The sequence below is a fragment of the Coffea eugenioides genome, chromosome 11 (assembly GCF_003713205.1).
Source record: "Coffea eugenioides isolate CCC68of chromosome 11, Ceug_1.0, whole genome shotgun sequence".
In the NCBI taxonomy this organism is placed as follows: domain Eukaryota; kingdom Viridiplantae; phylum Streptophyta; class Magnoliopsida; order Gentianales; family Rubiaceae; genus Coffea; species Coffea eugenioides.
In genome coordinates, this window is record NC_040045.1 from 529,633 (window position 1) to 542,783 (window position 13,151).

General features: G+C 34.4%; 2 protein-coding genes across 2 annotated transcripts; both read left to right on the forward strand.

Moving 5' to 3' along the window:
• On the forward strand, positions 1-2,183 carry LOC113751323 (replication protein A 70 kDa DNA-binding subunit B-like). The gene is made up of 9 exons (XM_027295290.1): positions 1-138; positions 221-491; positions 559-643; positions 719-843; positions 926-1,004; positions 1,085-1,214; positions 1,322-1,479; positions 1,554-1,674; positions 1,776-2,183. The coding sequence occupies exons 1-9, from the start codon at positions 1-3 to the stop codon at positions 2,181-2,183; spliced, it is 1,515 nt and encodes a 504-aa protein (XP_027151091.1).
• A 1,798-nt stretch (positions 2,184-3,981) lies between these two features.
• On the forward strand, positions 3,982-6,768 carry LOC113751325 (disease resistance protein RPM1-like). The gene has a single exon (XM_027295292.1). It carries the CDS (start codon positions 3,982-3,984, stop codon positions 6,766-6,768), a length of 2,787 nt encoding a protein of 928 aa, XP_027151093.1.
• The last annotated feature ends 6,383 nt before the right edge of the window (positions 6,769-13,151 follow it).

Sequence of the window (13,151 nt, forward strand, 5' to 3'; positions counted from 1 at the left end):
ATGAACTTCATAACATTTGATGAGCTGCTCCCTGGAATCAAAAATTGGGCAGCTACAGTTCAAGTCATCGACAAACAAAAGCCTCAGATATCAAAAAAAGGAAGGAGATATCTGAAATTACTTCTGGCCGACAACAAGGTACATCACACTTAAAACTACAGCTTTAATACTGAACTTGCAACTGCTACATACATAATACTCATATTACTACATTAATTAGGCAAACAAAATTGATGCTCTCATCTACGGCTCAGACATCGACTTCTTTAGAAATCACTTTCAGATCTATAGGCGATTTGTAGTTTCAAATGCAAGGCTTCAGTACGCAGATGATGACTTCACTGTTGAGCGAAAAACATGCACTATGATTATTGATAACTCAACTGTTGTGGAACCTCTGGATGAACAGCAACCACCACTTCTTCCACCACTCTACCAATTCACTCCATTCAAAAAACTCTGTCATCAGATTGACACTAATTCTGATCTAGGTAATATTTTCTATTTCAGCAATAATAATTACATGTCTTCCATAAACTCTCATAAAACTAAATGCAGATGTGATTGGTATTGTTATCCACGTCAATCCGCAATCAACCAAAGGAACAACTCCAATCAGAGACATTGTAATCGCAGATCAAAGGTATGATACCAAAAACAAATTTTAAGCTACTGACAAGTCCATCACAACTACTAACAAAAAGCTTTCTTGTATCAGTTCAATGGCAATCATCCTTACACTCTGGGGAGAGCATACGACTGATGAAGGACAAATAATTGCTGAAACAATTCACACTCAGCCATTAGTAGCAGCTCTCAGAGTTAAGGCGACATCATACGGCAGTAAGAACTTTTAACACCTTACTTGATACAATAAAAAATTACATTAACATGTCTTAACAAGAACAAACAAACATAATTGCAGCTCTAACTCTTTCGACAAAATTTGCCTCCTGCATCCTAATCAACCCACCAATACAAGAAGGTCCACCTCTGAGGCAATGGTAAGCACTCAATAAACTAATAAAATACATTTCAACTACCAGTCACAATACTAATACTAGCACATAAACTACAACAACAGGGCAGTTGAAAATAATGAGGCAATCATGAAGGCCATTACTGAAAAAACATACGAGAGCCCATTGGAACTTCTTCCACCACCAGATGCAGAAGATATAACCCATATAAGTGCCATTGTGACTGCTCCACAGGTAAACATTAGTTCATACACATTTACACGTGTACCTGTTTAAACTATCAAATTATTCGATTAAAATTTCTACAAAAACTGATTCAAATACCATTCCCTTTGTTATAGAAAAAAGCATTCTGGATACAGGGAACAGCCAAACTTCTGGACAGAAGCCAAAAGTTCTGGTATCATGCTTGCCCTTTCTATCACAAATCCATTCGCAGCACACCTGAGTATAAAATCACCTGTCTCTCCTGCCAAAGTCGTAACCATGTTATAGCAAGGTAATATATGTGATATTTAACCCTTAACTAACAACTAATCATTTATGTAATCAAATTACTCTTATATCCATCAGACCAAGAATAACTGTTGATTTCGCGGATTGGAGCGGTAACATTACACTTGATCTATATGGAAAAGATGCTCAGCAGCTTTTGCCATATAAAATCTCAGAAATTCAGCAACAGGAATCAGAGGTAACTATCATAACTATGAGTTACCATTGCAAATCAAGTTTAGCTTATCATTACACAATACACAATAAACCATCTCAATAACGTATGTTGCATAACTGCAGAACAACATTCCTTATAGAGCTATAGAAGAATGCATCAGTGAGAACACCATTATCTGCTTCATAAAAAAGGCCCCCTATAGCTTTGAGCCTTCTGCAACTCAAAAATACACAGCTATAGTTGCTCACAAAATCCGCTTAGCCGACAGAAGTAACAAACTCACAGGAGCAGCAGGAACCAGCGGTGCTCAAAAATACACAGAAGGAACAAATGCAGAAGACGAGCAAGAACCAATGGACATTGAAAATGAACAAGACACTGCAACACCATCAGTCACACCAAATAACAGAGCACAAGGATCCACAAAAGCTAAGGTTGATGACTGGTTCTTGACTTCACTGAAAATAACAGAAAGTCCACCAAAAAAACAGCGAACTGCAAAATCAGATGATGAAGAACAGTCTCAGTAAGCTTCACACAACAACTTTTGTTTTTGCGACCAATAGAGCACAAATGTAGTGTGGATTCCATCTACACCACTAACTATGCCTATTATGACTTTTGGAAGAGACATGTAAAAAGACAACTTTTATGTATATATTTAACTCTTTTGACGGTAGATAAGCTACCAACCAGTCTAAACTCAGATTGGTTGGACTACAATCTACCAAAAACTCCTGATGCTGCTGAGCCTCAAACTCCAAACCGCTATGAATTGCCTCTTCCTCCTTCGGTACCCTCACAAGTTATTGTTAACATATTAATATGTTAGATGATTCAGTGATATTTGATGAAAATAATTAACAAGTTATTGTCCTCAAATATATATGCTTCATAGCTCCCTCTCAATTTTTATGACCAATTCTATCCTCAAAAAATTTCCTCATACATCAAACAAACACAGACCACCCCTAGGCACCACCCGCGCCTTGCGCAGGGAAAACCACCTAGTAAACATAATATGCATGACACTCTAACCTCGTATGATTTTTATATTTTATTATATAATCCCCTTATGGTTTAGTGTTTTACCATACAACTCCCTTATGATTTTCAGTATATATACATAACCCCCTGTGGTTAATAAATAATTTTCAATTTTACATAGTGATATTTTTGATATTTCAGTTGACTCCGTTATGCATTGTAAATTCCGCCATTTTGACACTTTAATTCAAACTATGAGGGGCAACATATAGCTTTTAAAATTATAGGGAAGTTATGTAAAAAAAAATACAAAACCACAGGAAAATAAAGCGTAATTTGCCCATCTTTGACACTAAAACTAATGATTCACTGCACTAGTGGCATGAGTCTCTTCCAATTGTTATCTACCACTTCTGTATATATCTCATTTTTCAGTCATTTAAAGAAATATAGGCACATTTAATTTTAATAACTTTTCCAGTGATATATTGTCCCTTTTCAATGCCATTTTTTAAAAAAAAAATTTCAACAATTATGAGAAACTGTTAAAAAGAGTAAATTGATTTGATATTATCATGATCATTGATCCGAAGGTTCATAGCATTTGGTAACTGCAGTTGATTTCTTTTTCCTTTTCCATTGGGCAACCATGTCATGTCCAGCTAATTGCTGACCTTACAAGATATTGTACAGGGAAAGCCACTTGCAAAAATTAATGGGAAACTTTTGACTATGGACCATGGAGACTACTTAATTGTCCTTTGCATTATTGGAAGAGACAGCATCATAACCATTCCTTTTACCGTGAAGTCTTGGCCTGTCGGCTTAGGATAAGAATCCAAGACCTCTAATGGTTGGTTAAAAGAAATCCGTGAAATATTTATTTCTCTTGTTGTATTAGGAATTGGTTAATACAAAGATTATTCTTATTTGGAAAGATATGAAGGGGACAATTTTAGAACTCATTACATAATTGATCAAAGACCAAGTAAAACTCATCGTCTATACAACGAAAACAAAAAACTGCCCTTTTCATTAATTGTAGCATGCGAGCCTTGCTTTTTCTGCTTGTAAAGCGCATTAATAGGTGCCAAATAAAACTCATCGTCTATACTACCAAAAAAAATGCACATGTTCCCAAATTCAAATCATTCTTGAATAGCTATTCTTTCAAATTCAAAAAAATTCTAGAATTTGATTGCTCATATAAACCACATCCTCTATACTACAAAAGAAAGAAAAGAAAAAAAAAAGAAAAACAGCATATTTTCAGAAATTTGGAACAACTCTCAAAATTCTTTTGATAAGAAAACCGACTCTTGAGAAATTTGATTGAGCATCATGGCAGAGAGTGTTGCAGGTCTTTTGATTAACCAGCTCTCAACCTTGCTTTCCCCAGAGATCACACTTTTGGGGGGGCTTAAATCAGATGTTCAATTCATCAAAGATGAACTCGAGAGCATGAAGGCTTTCCTCAGAGAAGCTGAAGCAAAGGAAGACAATGATTCTCAACTCCGAGCATGGCTAAAGCAGGTTCGAGAAGTTGCTTATGATACAGAGGATGTTCTCGATGATTTTACATTCCGCTTTGCTCGTGGCTACAAGGATGGATTCTATGGCAAGGTTGGAAAGATCTATAACTCAATAAAGAATCTAAAAGCTCGCCATCAAATTTCTTTGGAGATAAAAGACATCAAGGCCAGAGTTGGACAGATTTCAGAAAGGCATCGGAGGTACCAGTCCCAATATGGTACTCAAGAAAGAGGCTTCAGCTCTTCCCGACATGCAGATGCTGATTTTGACATTCGTTCTCAATCACTTTTCATTGAAGAAGCTCAACTTGTTGGGATTGATAAGCCAAAAGCAGAGCTCATCTCAAAAATCCTTGATGATCATTCCCAATTGAAAGTAGTTTCGGTTGTCGGAATGGGGGGACTTGGGAAGACTACCCTGGTGAAAAAAGTCTACGATGACGCTGCAGTGAATAAACAATTTCAGAGCCATGCCTGGATAACTGTTTCTCAAAATTTTCAGTTCAGTGACATCATCAAGAACCTGATCCAACAGTTGTACAACGAAATCAGACGGCCGGTCCCTCGCCGAGTGGAATCCATGGATGATATTATGCTGAGTGAATTTGTCAGAGACTTCCTCCGAGAAAGAAGGTACATCCTTGTCCTTGATGATATGTGGAGTATAGATGCTTGGGAAGCTATTAAATGTCTATTGCCTGACTGCAATATCACTAGTCGTGTTGTATTGACAACACGAATAGCTGATATAGCTTCTGCGTCCTGTTTAGGATCACTTGACTCGGTCTATAAGATGGAGCCTCTTTCTGATAAAGAGTCTTGGACTCTGTTTTGCAATAGAACATTTCACAGCAATGACTGTCCTCCAAATCTAGAAGAAGTTGCTAAAAAAATTCTGAAAAAATGTGAGGGCCTACCGCTTGCAATTGTTGCAATAGGTGGTGTTTTGGCTTTGAAGGATAAGGAAAAGACAGATGAATGGGAGATGATTCTTCATGGTTTTGGTGGTGAGGCAGATGGCAGTGGTAAACTTGACAGAATCAAAAGGGTACTCTTACTTAGTTACAATGATTTGCCTCACTATCTTAAAAGCTGCCTATTATATCTAAGCATCTATCCTGAAGATTATCCAATTAATGTGGAATATATACTTCTGAAATGGATTGCTCTAGGATTTGTAGAAGAGAAACAAGGAATGACATCCACCAATGTTGCTATGAGATATATGAAAGAACTCATCAACAGAAGCTTAATCCAAGTTAAATCCACATTGACCGATGGCAGATTGGATACATGTGGTCTCCATGATTTTCTACGTGAAATCATTGTTTCAAAATCCAAAGAGCAGGACTTCACGACTGTAGCCACCAGATATTACACAAGATGGCCTAAAAAAGTTCGACACCTAGCAATCCATAACTTTACTGATAATCCACAAGAATTTAGTAGTTTAAAGTGTCTTCGGTCTGTGGTAATATTTGGGTATGAAGATCCTCTCACAACTACATTTTTATCCAAGTTCTTAAGTGGTGATCCCAAGTTGCTAAAGGTGTTGGATTTGCATGGAGCTGAATTGGACAACATCCCAAAGCAAGTCTTCAAACTATTTCATCTCAGGTACCTTAATCTCAGTGGAACTGGAGTTAAAATTATTCCCAAATCTATTGGGAAGCTTCAAAACCTTGAAGTTATAGATCTGACAGGAACCAATGTAACAAAGTTGCCTGTGGAAATTCTAAAGCAAAGAAAACTCCGTTCTCTTTGGTTAGGCGGATGGGGTGATTATTCAAATGAGTATGCAAATTGGGGTTGTAAATGTCCATTTGGAATTGGAAAGCTTATTTGCTTGGAAAATCTGACTAATATAGAAGCAGATTGTTATAAGATAGTAAGGGAAATTGGAAACCTCGTGCAGTTGCGGCAATTATGCATCACAAAGCTGAGAAGACAAGATGGAGAGGAGTTGCTCTCCTCCCTCTTGAGGTTGACCAACCTTCGACAGTTGTCCATCTCCTGTATTAAAGAAGATGAGATCCTTGATCTCCAACATTCCGTCTCTCCAAAGCTTGAATTCCTCACACGTCTGAGATTGAATGGGCGTTTAGAGAGAGTACCACAATGGGTGACATCACACTCTGTTCAATCCTTGAGAATGTTACGGTTGGACAATAGTAGGTTGAGAGAAGATGAGAACGTAATAGGCTCCCTCGGACATTTGCCCAATTTGGTATCACTTACTCTCTATGGTGCTTATGAAGGGGAGACATTATGTTTCAAGGTTGGAGGGTTCCAAAAACTCCAGCGCTTAGAGCTAATGCAATTAACAAGACTTAAATGGATGAGAGTGGAAGAGGAGTCAATGCCTAGTCTCAGATATCTGCAATTAATTGGTTGTAAACTGATGCAGGAGTTGCCTTCGGGCATCCAAAACTTGACCGGACTTCAATTTCTTGGGTTCCTTGATATGTCCAATGAGCTAATGCACAAAGTACAGAATTTGGATAAACAAAGTGTAGATTATCAGACAATTTCTCATATCCCCGAAGTTTGCACTGGTTACTGGATTAACGACCGGTGGGAACCCAAGTTCCTCTAAGAGAAGAGAAGCCGAAAGACAACTCTTGCAGTTCTCTTCAAAGTACGAGGTCACTTCCTTAGCTTTTCCTTGTGTTTCGTTGAGTTCTCATTTACTTTTTCCCTTCTACTGCTTGTTACATCTGTATCAATTCCTCAAAATATGTACATGTACATGTATAGATTTAGATTTTATTTTATCAAACATGTTCTGCTTATTTTATTTTTCCCTTCAATAACACCTTTCAAAGTCTAAACTTGAAGGTTCAGTTGCATTTTCTTTCCTTCTAAATTCTCAATTTGTATGTATATTTTTCTCAAATGCATGCCTGTAGAGTATATATGATTTTATTCTTCAGCTAGTGTCTCTCTCAATTGTGAATTTGGAAATGAAACAATTTTCAAAAATAAGGGATTTTGCCCAGAGATTAATGTGCCTTTAGTCAATAAACAGGTTTAGTAAGCACATGTAAGTGCGCGCCTTCAGTCCCCAGAATAGAAACATATCTAATGCAAGAAATTACCTGACTGATAGCATCCATAGAAAACATGCAAAATGATATCACAAAACACTGTCCAAACTCATTCACAACTGATTTTCCTTTCTATTGAAGTGAAATTACAGTCAACTTACTCAAAAGCAAATTATAGTACGTTACTTGCATGTTTGGACTTTCTTTGACTTGTACTCATGCATAGGTTTCCTCTATCACACAAAAAGTTGCAATCAAGAAACATAATCAAAAAAATAAGACTATTGACTTGAAAAGAGAAATATGGAAAACAAAAAACGAAACACAAGAAGAAGGGGAAAAAAATTGATGAAAACAAAGGGCTTTACGTAGAAGATCACATTCTTGTATCAAATTTTGCAATGATTTATCCTGTAACCTAAAGAAGTTCTACTCAAAGACATTTCTAAAGATAAAATATTACACCTCCATTTTCTGTTGGCAATTTAGACCTGGTATGATGCTAAATTCTTAGACTTGAGGATTACAATAATTTGATTGTCTTTCTGACGCCAACTTTCTCCTCGGCCGGTGGTTTTATTTAGCCTCATAGCTATAATATTTAGAGCCAATTAATTGAAACAACATAAAATGGAATTCTAAATTAAACTATGGTTTGATTGATTAAGGTGTCCTCCTGGCTTCTACTTTTAAATTGGCATCGAGGATTTTGTCTATATGACCATTCTTTTTCATGCATTCTGGTATTTCCACATAATTTTTGCAAGGATGCAACATGGGTAAATTATTTTAAGATATTAGTTTGTTCCTGTTATTTTCTCTTAGTGTTATAAGGCAAATACTTTGGGACTTAAGTGAACAATGAAATAAGTCACAGGAAAAAAAATAGTGGTAAATAGTGGTAACAAATTCTTTGAGTTGGTGATTAGATGCACTTCATTTAGATTTTCCTTATATTGGCCTATCAAATTAATATATTTGTTAATTTTTTGGCTCCAATAAGTCAAGAAAAAGACAAAAATGGAATTCAACAAAAATATTTATTTTGACCAGAATTTAAAATATTGGCCTATCAAAGTAATATATTTATTTTTGTAGCAGATATCTTTGTATAGCTCCAGCCAAATTTTTAAATGTGGATTTGGCGATTAGAACCTGAAAATTGACCATTTTCTTGCACAGTGTCAAATCCACATTTAAAAATAGAAGTTCTGATTGCACTCGATTTGCAAGAAATTAATTGTATTCAATTCATTATTAAAAATAAAATCCAAACTACACTTGATGTCAGTTAGAATTATTTTCTTTTCCCTTCTAAATATTCGACTGGACTTGCTGGAAACTTAGAATTTCTTTTTTATTTAGTGTTCAACTAAACTCTGCTTCCTCAAAATCAGATTCATTTAGAATTCAAAATCAGGCTCAGTAAAACTTCTATTTTAAATATTTAAGTGGAGTGGATTTTCTGGAAATGAAGTGAAAAGAACCGCAGTAAAAGCATCTTGACGAGCTGCACCATCAACAAGGAGATTCATACAACAACAGGGTATTGAAAGTGCAGTGGCAAAAAACATTTGACTTTACAGAATAGAATTAAAGGAAAAAAAAAATCTCACCATATATAGATACACATCCTCATATGCTTATTCTTGTCGTCTACTTCTGGTCAGGCAATCCCTTTGACTTTACTACAGAACGGAGCAGGTCATTCAAATAAACTCCTGTCAAATACATGATAGGCAAAAACCTTGACACTTTTGTCAATTTCCACATCAAAACACACGATAACAACTTGATCCCCAGCACCGATAGGAAACAGGATGTGGCGCTGAGGGTCAAATTTTTGTTAGTGATAAAAAAAAATAAAAATTAAGGATAAGAAATGGAATAGGAACTAAATATAGGTTATAATGTTATGCTTGTCATGAAAAAATGTGTTCTTGGTATATATTTATAACTATATTGTATTTCTATTTTTGATTTGCAATTATTGGTATTATTTATACAGAGAGAATTTGATTGATTTTGAACTCTGTGCCAATGGAGTATAGTGGATATTGATATTAGTATTGATCATTTAGATTATTTTGTATTAAAAAAGATGGCAGTCATAGAATTGAAATTTAGGAATATTGATGAATATTGTTTCGTATTAAGTAAAATTTGATATTGATATGAAATTGTGGGTATCTGATGTAGCGTTTATAGTTGATACAATGGTCTGTATCAGAAATTTTTAGATAAAAGAGGAATATTAGAACAAAGATAAGTATTTATTTAATGGTGATTTGGATGTTGATGGGTAAGTAATAATAGTAGCAAGTAAAGATAAATGAAATAAAGATTGTAAACCTTTTTTTTTTCTTTTACATTTTTGTTGTGAATTATAACTCAAGGGCATTATAGAAATTTTGAGAAAAAGTATAGCCTTTTGGATCTAAAATGTTACATAAATAGTGAAAATAGAGGAGGTAAATGTAATTTTTAGAACTTGAGGAGAGTTTTCTGCAATTGTTAAAAACCTCAGGGAGGTATGTGAAATTAATCCAAGTATTAAATTAACATTTCTGTATTGAAAATGGTAGTATTCAGTTTCTTGTTTTGATTAAGGATAACAATGGGAAAGAGAGATGAGCTGACAGGATAATACAAATTGACACGTGTTCGTTTAAAATGTTCTTTCATTAAAATGATTTAAATCATTGACCAATATCCTTGACACTCTTATCTTACATATATATAAAAAGCAAGACTTCTTCTCCCAGGTTGATCCACATGGCAGTATCAGGGAGGGAGAATTTTTTTCTTCCGTTTATGTCTCAGGAACGGTGATTACTTCTCCAAATAGTATATCACTGCTTAGGTCAGTTTTGTCTTTTCACATGAAATTACTACCCTGCCCAGATAAAAATAACTAGCCCCAAAATAGTAACAAACTGTTGAGGGCTATTTGTGACTTTTTGCGAATGGCCTTTTGCTTTATTTCTGTCTTTCCCGTCCCTCTTTTCCCTGACCAAAGAAAGCGGTCATTGGCATTAGTTCTACTTTGGTTCTCCTTTGTCTCTGTTGTGGCCAAAAAGTCAAACAAAAAGATGGAAGTGCACCGATGTGGCAGGAAAGCGAAACACTTCCTTTCCACTTCATTTTACAACTTGAACCCATCATTTTACAACATAGCTGTCTGAACCTCTCCTTGATGCAATCATGCCAGTATGCCACAGATGATCCAAAAAAGACACGGCATTTGGCATCACTTGCTGGAGCAAAGGAAAGGCTTCACTTGTTCTCGGCGAACTTATTAGATGAGGGATCCTTTAATGCAATAGTTGAGGGATGTGAAGGTGTTTTCCATACCGCATTTCCAGTTCAACTTTCAGTTAGCAATCCAGATGTGCATTTTCTTTACCAAATTGGAAATTTTTTATTGTCAATAAAAATTGCTTTCTATTCAACGGAATTTGAAATTCTTGACATGCTTTGTAAAATATCTAATTTTACTACTACTTTTTTTTTTACTATATTCTTCTATTGCCGGCCAATATTTCATTTCTACTTGCTTTTTTGGATGATATATATTCCTTTGGACTTTGACTTAGATGATGTTAAAGCAACAATACTGACTACAAATAGGGAGTTTCTTATTTCCAATTCTAGGGCTTTATGATGTGTTTCAATTTCTCTTTTATTATGCAAAATGGAAGAGAGTAATATATAGTTTCCAGCGTACCATCACCTTCTTCCTCTGTACCATCACTTTCTGCTTCTTTTGACTTTTAGCCTACCATCTTTCTGCTTCATTCCTATTTCTTTCCCGTCTATTTCTTTCTGCTTCCTCTGTACTAGCATGGACCTTGTGATCATTCCTGCTGGAGTTCCTAGGAAACCAGGAATGACTAGAGATGATCTTTTCAATATCAATGCTGGAATTGTTAAGACTCTATGTGAAGGAATTTCAAAGTGCTGTCCGAAAGCCATTGTCCACTTAATGGGTAACCCTGTTGCCATGGAAGCAATCATTCTACTGAAGGCCATTGTTACATTTTCTTCTCTGTTGTACAAATGTTCCTTTTCTTTCATGTGAAAAAATAACATTCTAAGTAGAAGATGAATAAAAGTAATTCCCAGAAACTGGTATCTTCATTGTAAAGGTGTATGAATTTTATACTTTTTAAATGGAAAGAATATATTATGTAATTTCATTTAAGAAGTAAGGTTCTACCTTTGCTTCTTTATTCTTACTCTTATTGATTAAACATTTACAAATGCAACATATTATAGGATCTTTTGAACATTTACAGATGCAACATAGACTACATAGTATAGAATATTTTGATTTTTATTGGAGAGATGCTACTGCTAGAAAGCAATAATTTACGAACTTAATATTTTCCACATCTTGCCAGTAAACGTATGAATAATCCCCAAGGCATGCTATGTTTACAACCCGATGACCAATGATGCAAGCAATCCACAAAAGTTTTTTAATTATACCACAAAATCATTGAACTTAATAAAATTTTCTACGAGAATCTCTAATATCAGATTTCTTTTCTGCTAAAACTTTAATCCTCTATCCTAAAAATGCTGTTTAAAAAAAATTTTAATTTCAAAAGAAAAAAAGAACAGCAAATAAGAACAGTATTAGGTTGGTATTTCAATTAATAAAAAATAAAAAATAATGTTCATATCTAATATTGTTAGGATCAACATTTCTTCAATTTTAATAGGTGGGCGTGAGCTGTGCTAAGCACCATATTACATTATATACATCTACATATGAACTGGCACTACTCACAATTTAGGTGCTTTGAATTATATTTTCTACACAATAGGTTGGGAATTAGTTGTGCTATTGGATTTAGATGAATGATTATTTAGTCTGATGAGAATTTTGAACCTTTTCAAATGGGTAATTTTTTTCTAATTTAGAATAAGGATTAGATACAATTGTGCCCAAGTTTAAAAATAAGAGTGGTAAGGAATTTTTCAATATTTGTTACACAACAGATTGGGCATTGGCACAGCCAGAACGATTCTAGTAAATAAACTATAACACCTAACACCTTGAACAACATGAGCAAGTTTTTGACAATTCAAATCTCCTCTTTATAGTTTTCTAATAGCTTTTGTAGAATCCAAATTTAAGGTTCTAATAATAATTAGTGCATTTAGGATTATAGAATTGAAGGGATAAAATAATCACTCAAAATATTTAGGTGGAAGAAAAGAAAATAAATAATACATATTAAAATCTCAAACAATGGGAGAAAATCACACCACAATAAAACCTTATCAACCCTTTTGGATTCTCTTAAGAAAATACCTCAACTAATATCCTATTTATAACTTATTGAGACTTGTAAAATAAGAATTCACTTGCATAAGAAATTACCAAATAAGACACAAACTCCTAAATAACATAACTACTAAAAACCTCACTCCAATAAATCTAGTAAATAAATAAAGGGGTTCTTCTAGACTTGGTTCATTTTATCAACTTTGTATTTTGCAAATAATCTTTCAGCAATTTTTTCTTGATCAAAATACTCATTCATATAAATTTATTCATCTTTAGAGTCACCATATTTACCATCAATATAAGTGCCAAAACATAGAAAATCATAGACTGCTTTCTTGGCAAAATTATCACCTCCAAATAATTCAAAAATTCTACTACCATAATTAGTAAAATAAACTTCACATTATCAATCGACTCGAGATATTTTTTTCACTTCTAAAATTTAACTAAAATATGTATGTCTATTTGTGCTTATAGGAGTCGAAATAGAAAACTTTTCGTCATCAACCAAATTTTTAAAAAATTCTGCCTTTATTTAACGATTCATATGCCTAAATAAATCTTATGCCTAAATTCATATGCCTAAATAAATCTTATGCCTAAATTCTAGTTGATTAACCAATCAAATCCTTC

Excerpts from the sequence above, each read along its gene's own strand:
- LOC113751323 (XM_027295290.1), top strand. The coding sequence starts at position 1 with ATGAACTTCATAACATTTGATGAGCTGCTCCCTGGAATCAAAAATTGG. Across the intron at positions 644-718 it reads ATTGTAATCGCAGATCAAAG|TTCAATGGCAATCATCCTTA; the intron begins GTATGATACCAA and ends TTCTTGTATCAG. Across the intron at positions 1,005-1,084 it reads GGTCCACCTCTGAGGCAATG|GGCAGTTGAAAATAATGAGG; the intron begins GTAAGCACTCAA and ends CTACAACAACAG.
- LOC113751325 (XM_027295292.1), top strand. The coding sequence starts at position 3,982 with ATGGCAGAGAGTGTTGCAGGTCTTTTGATTAACCAGCTCTCAACCTTG.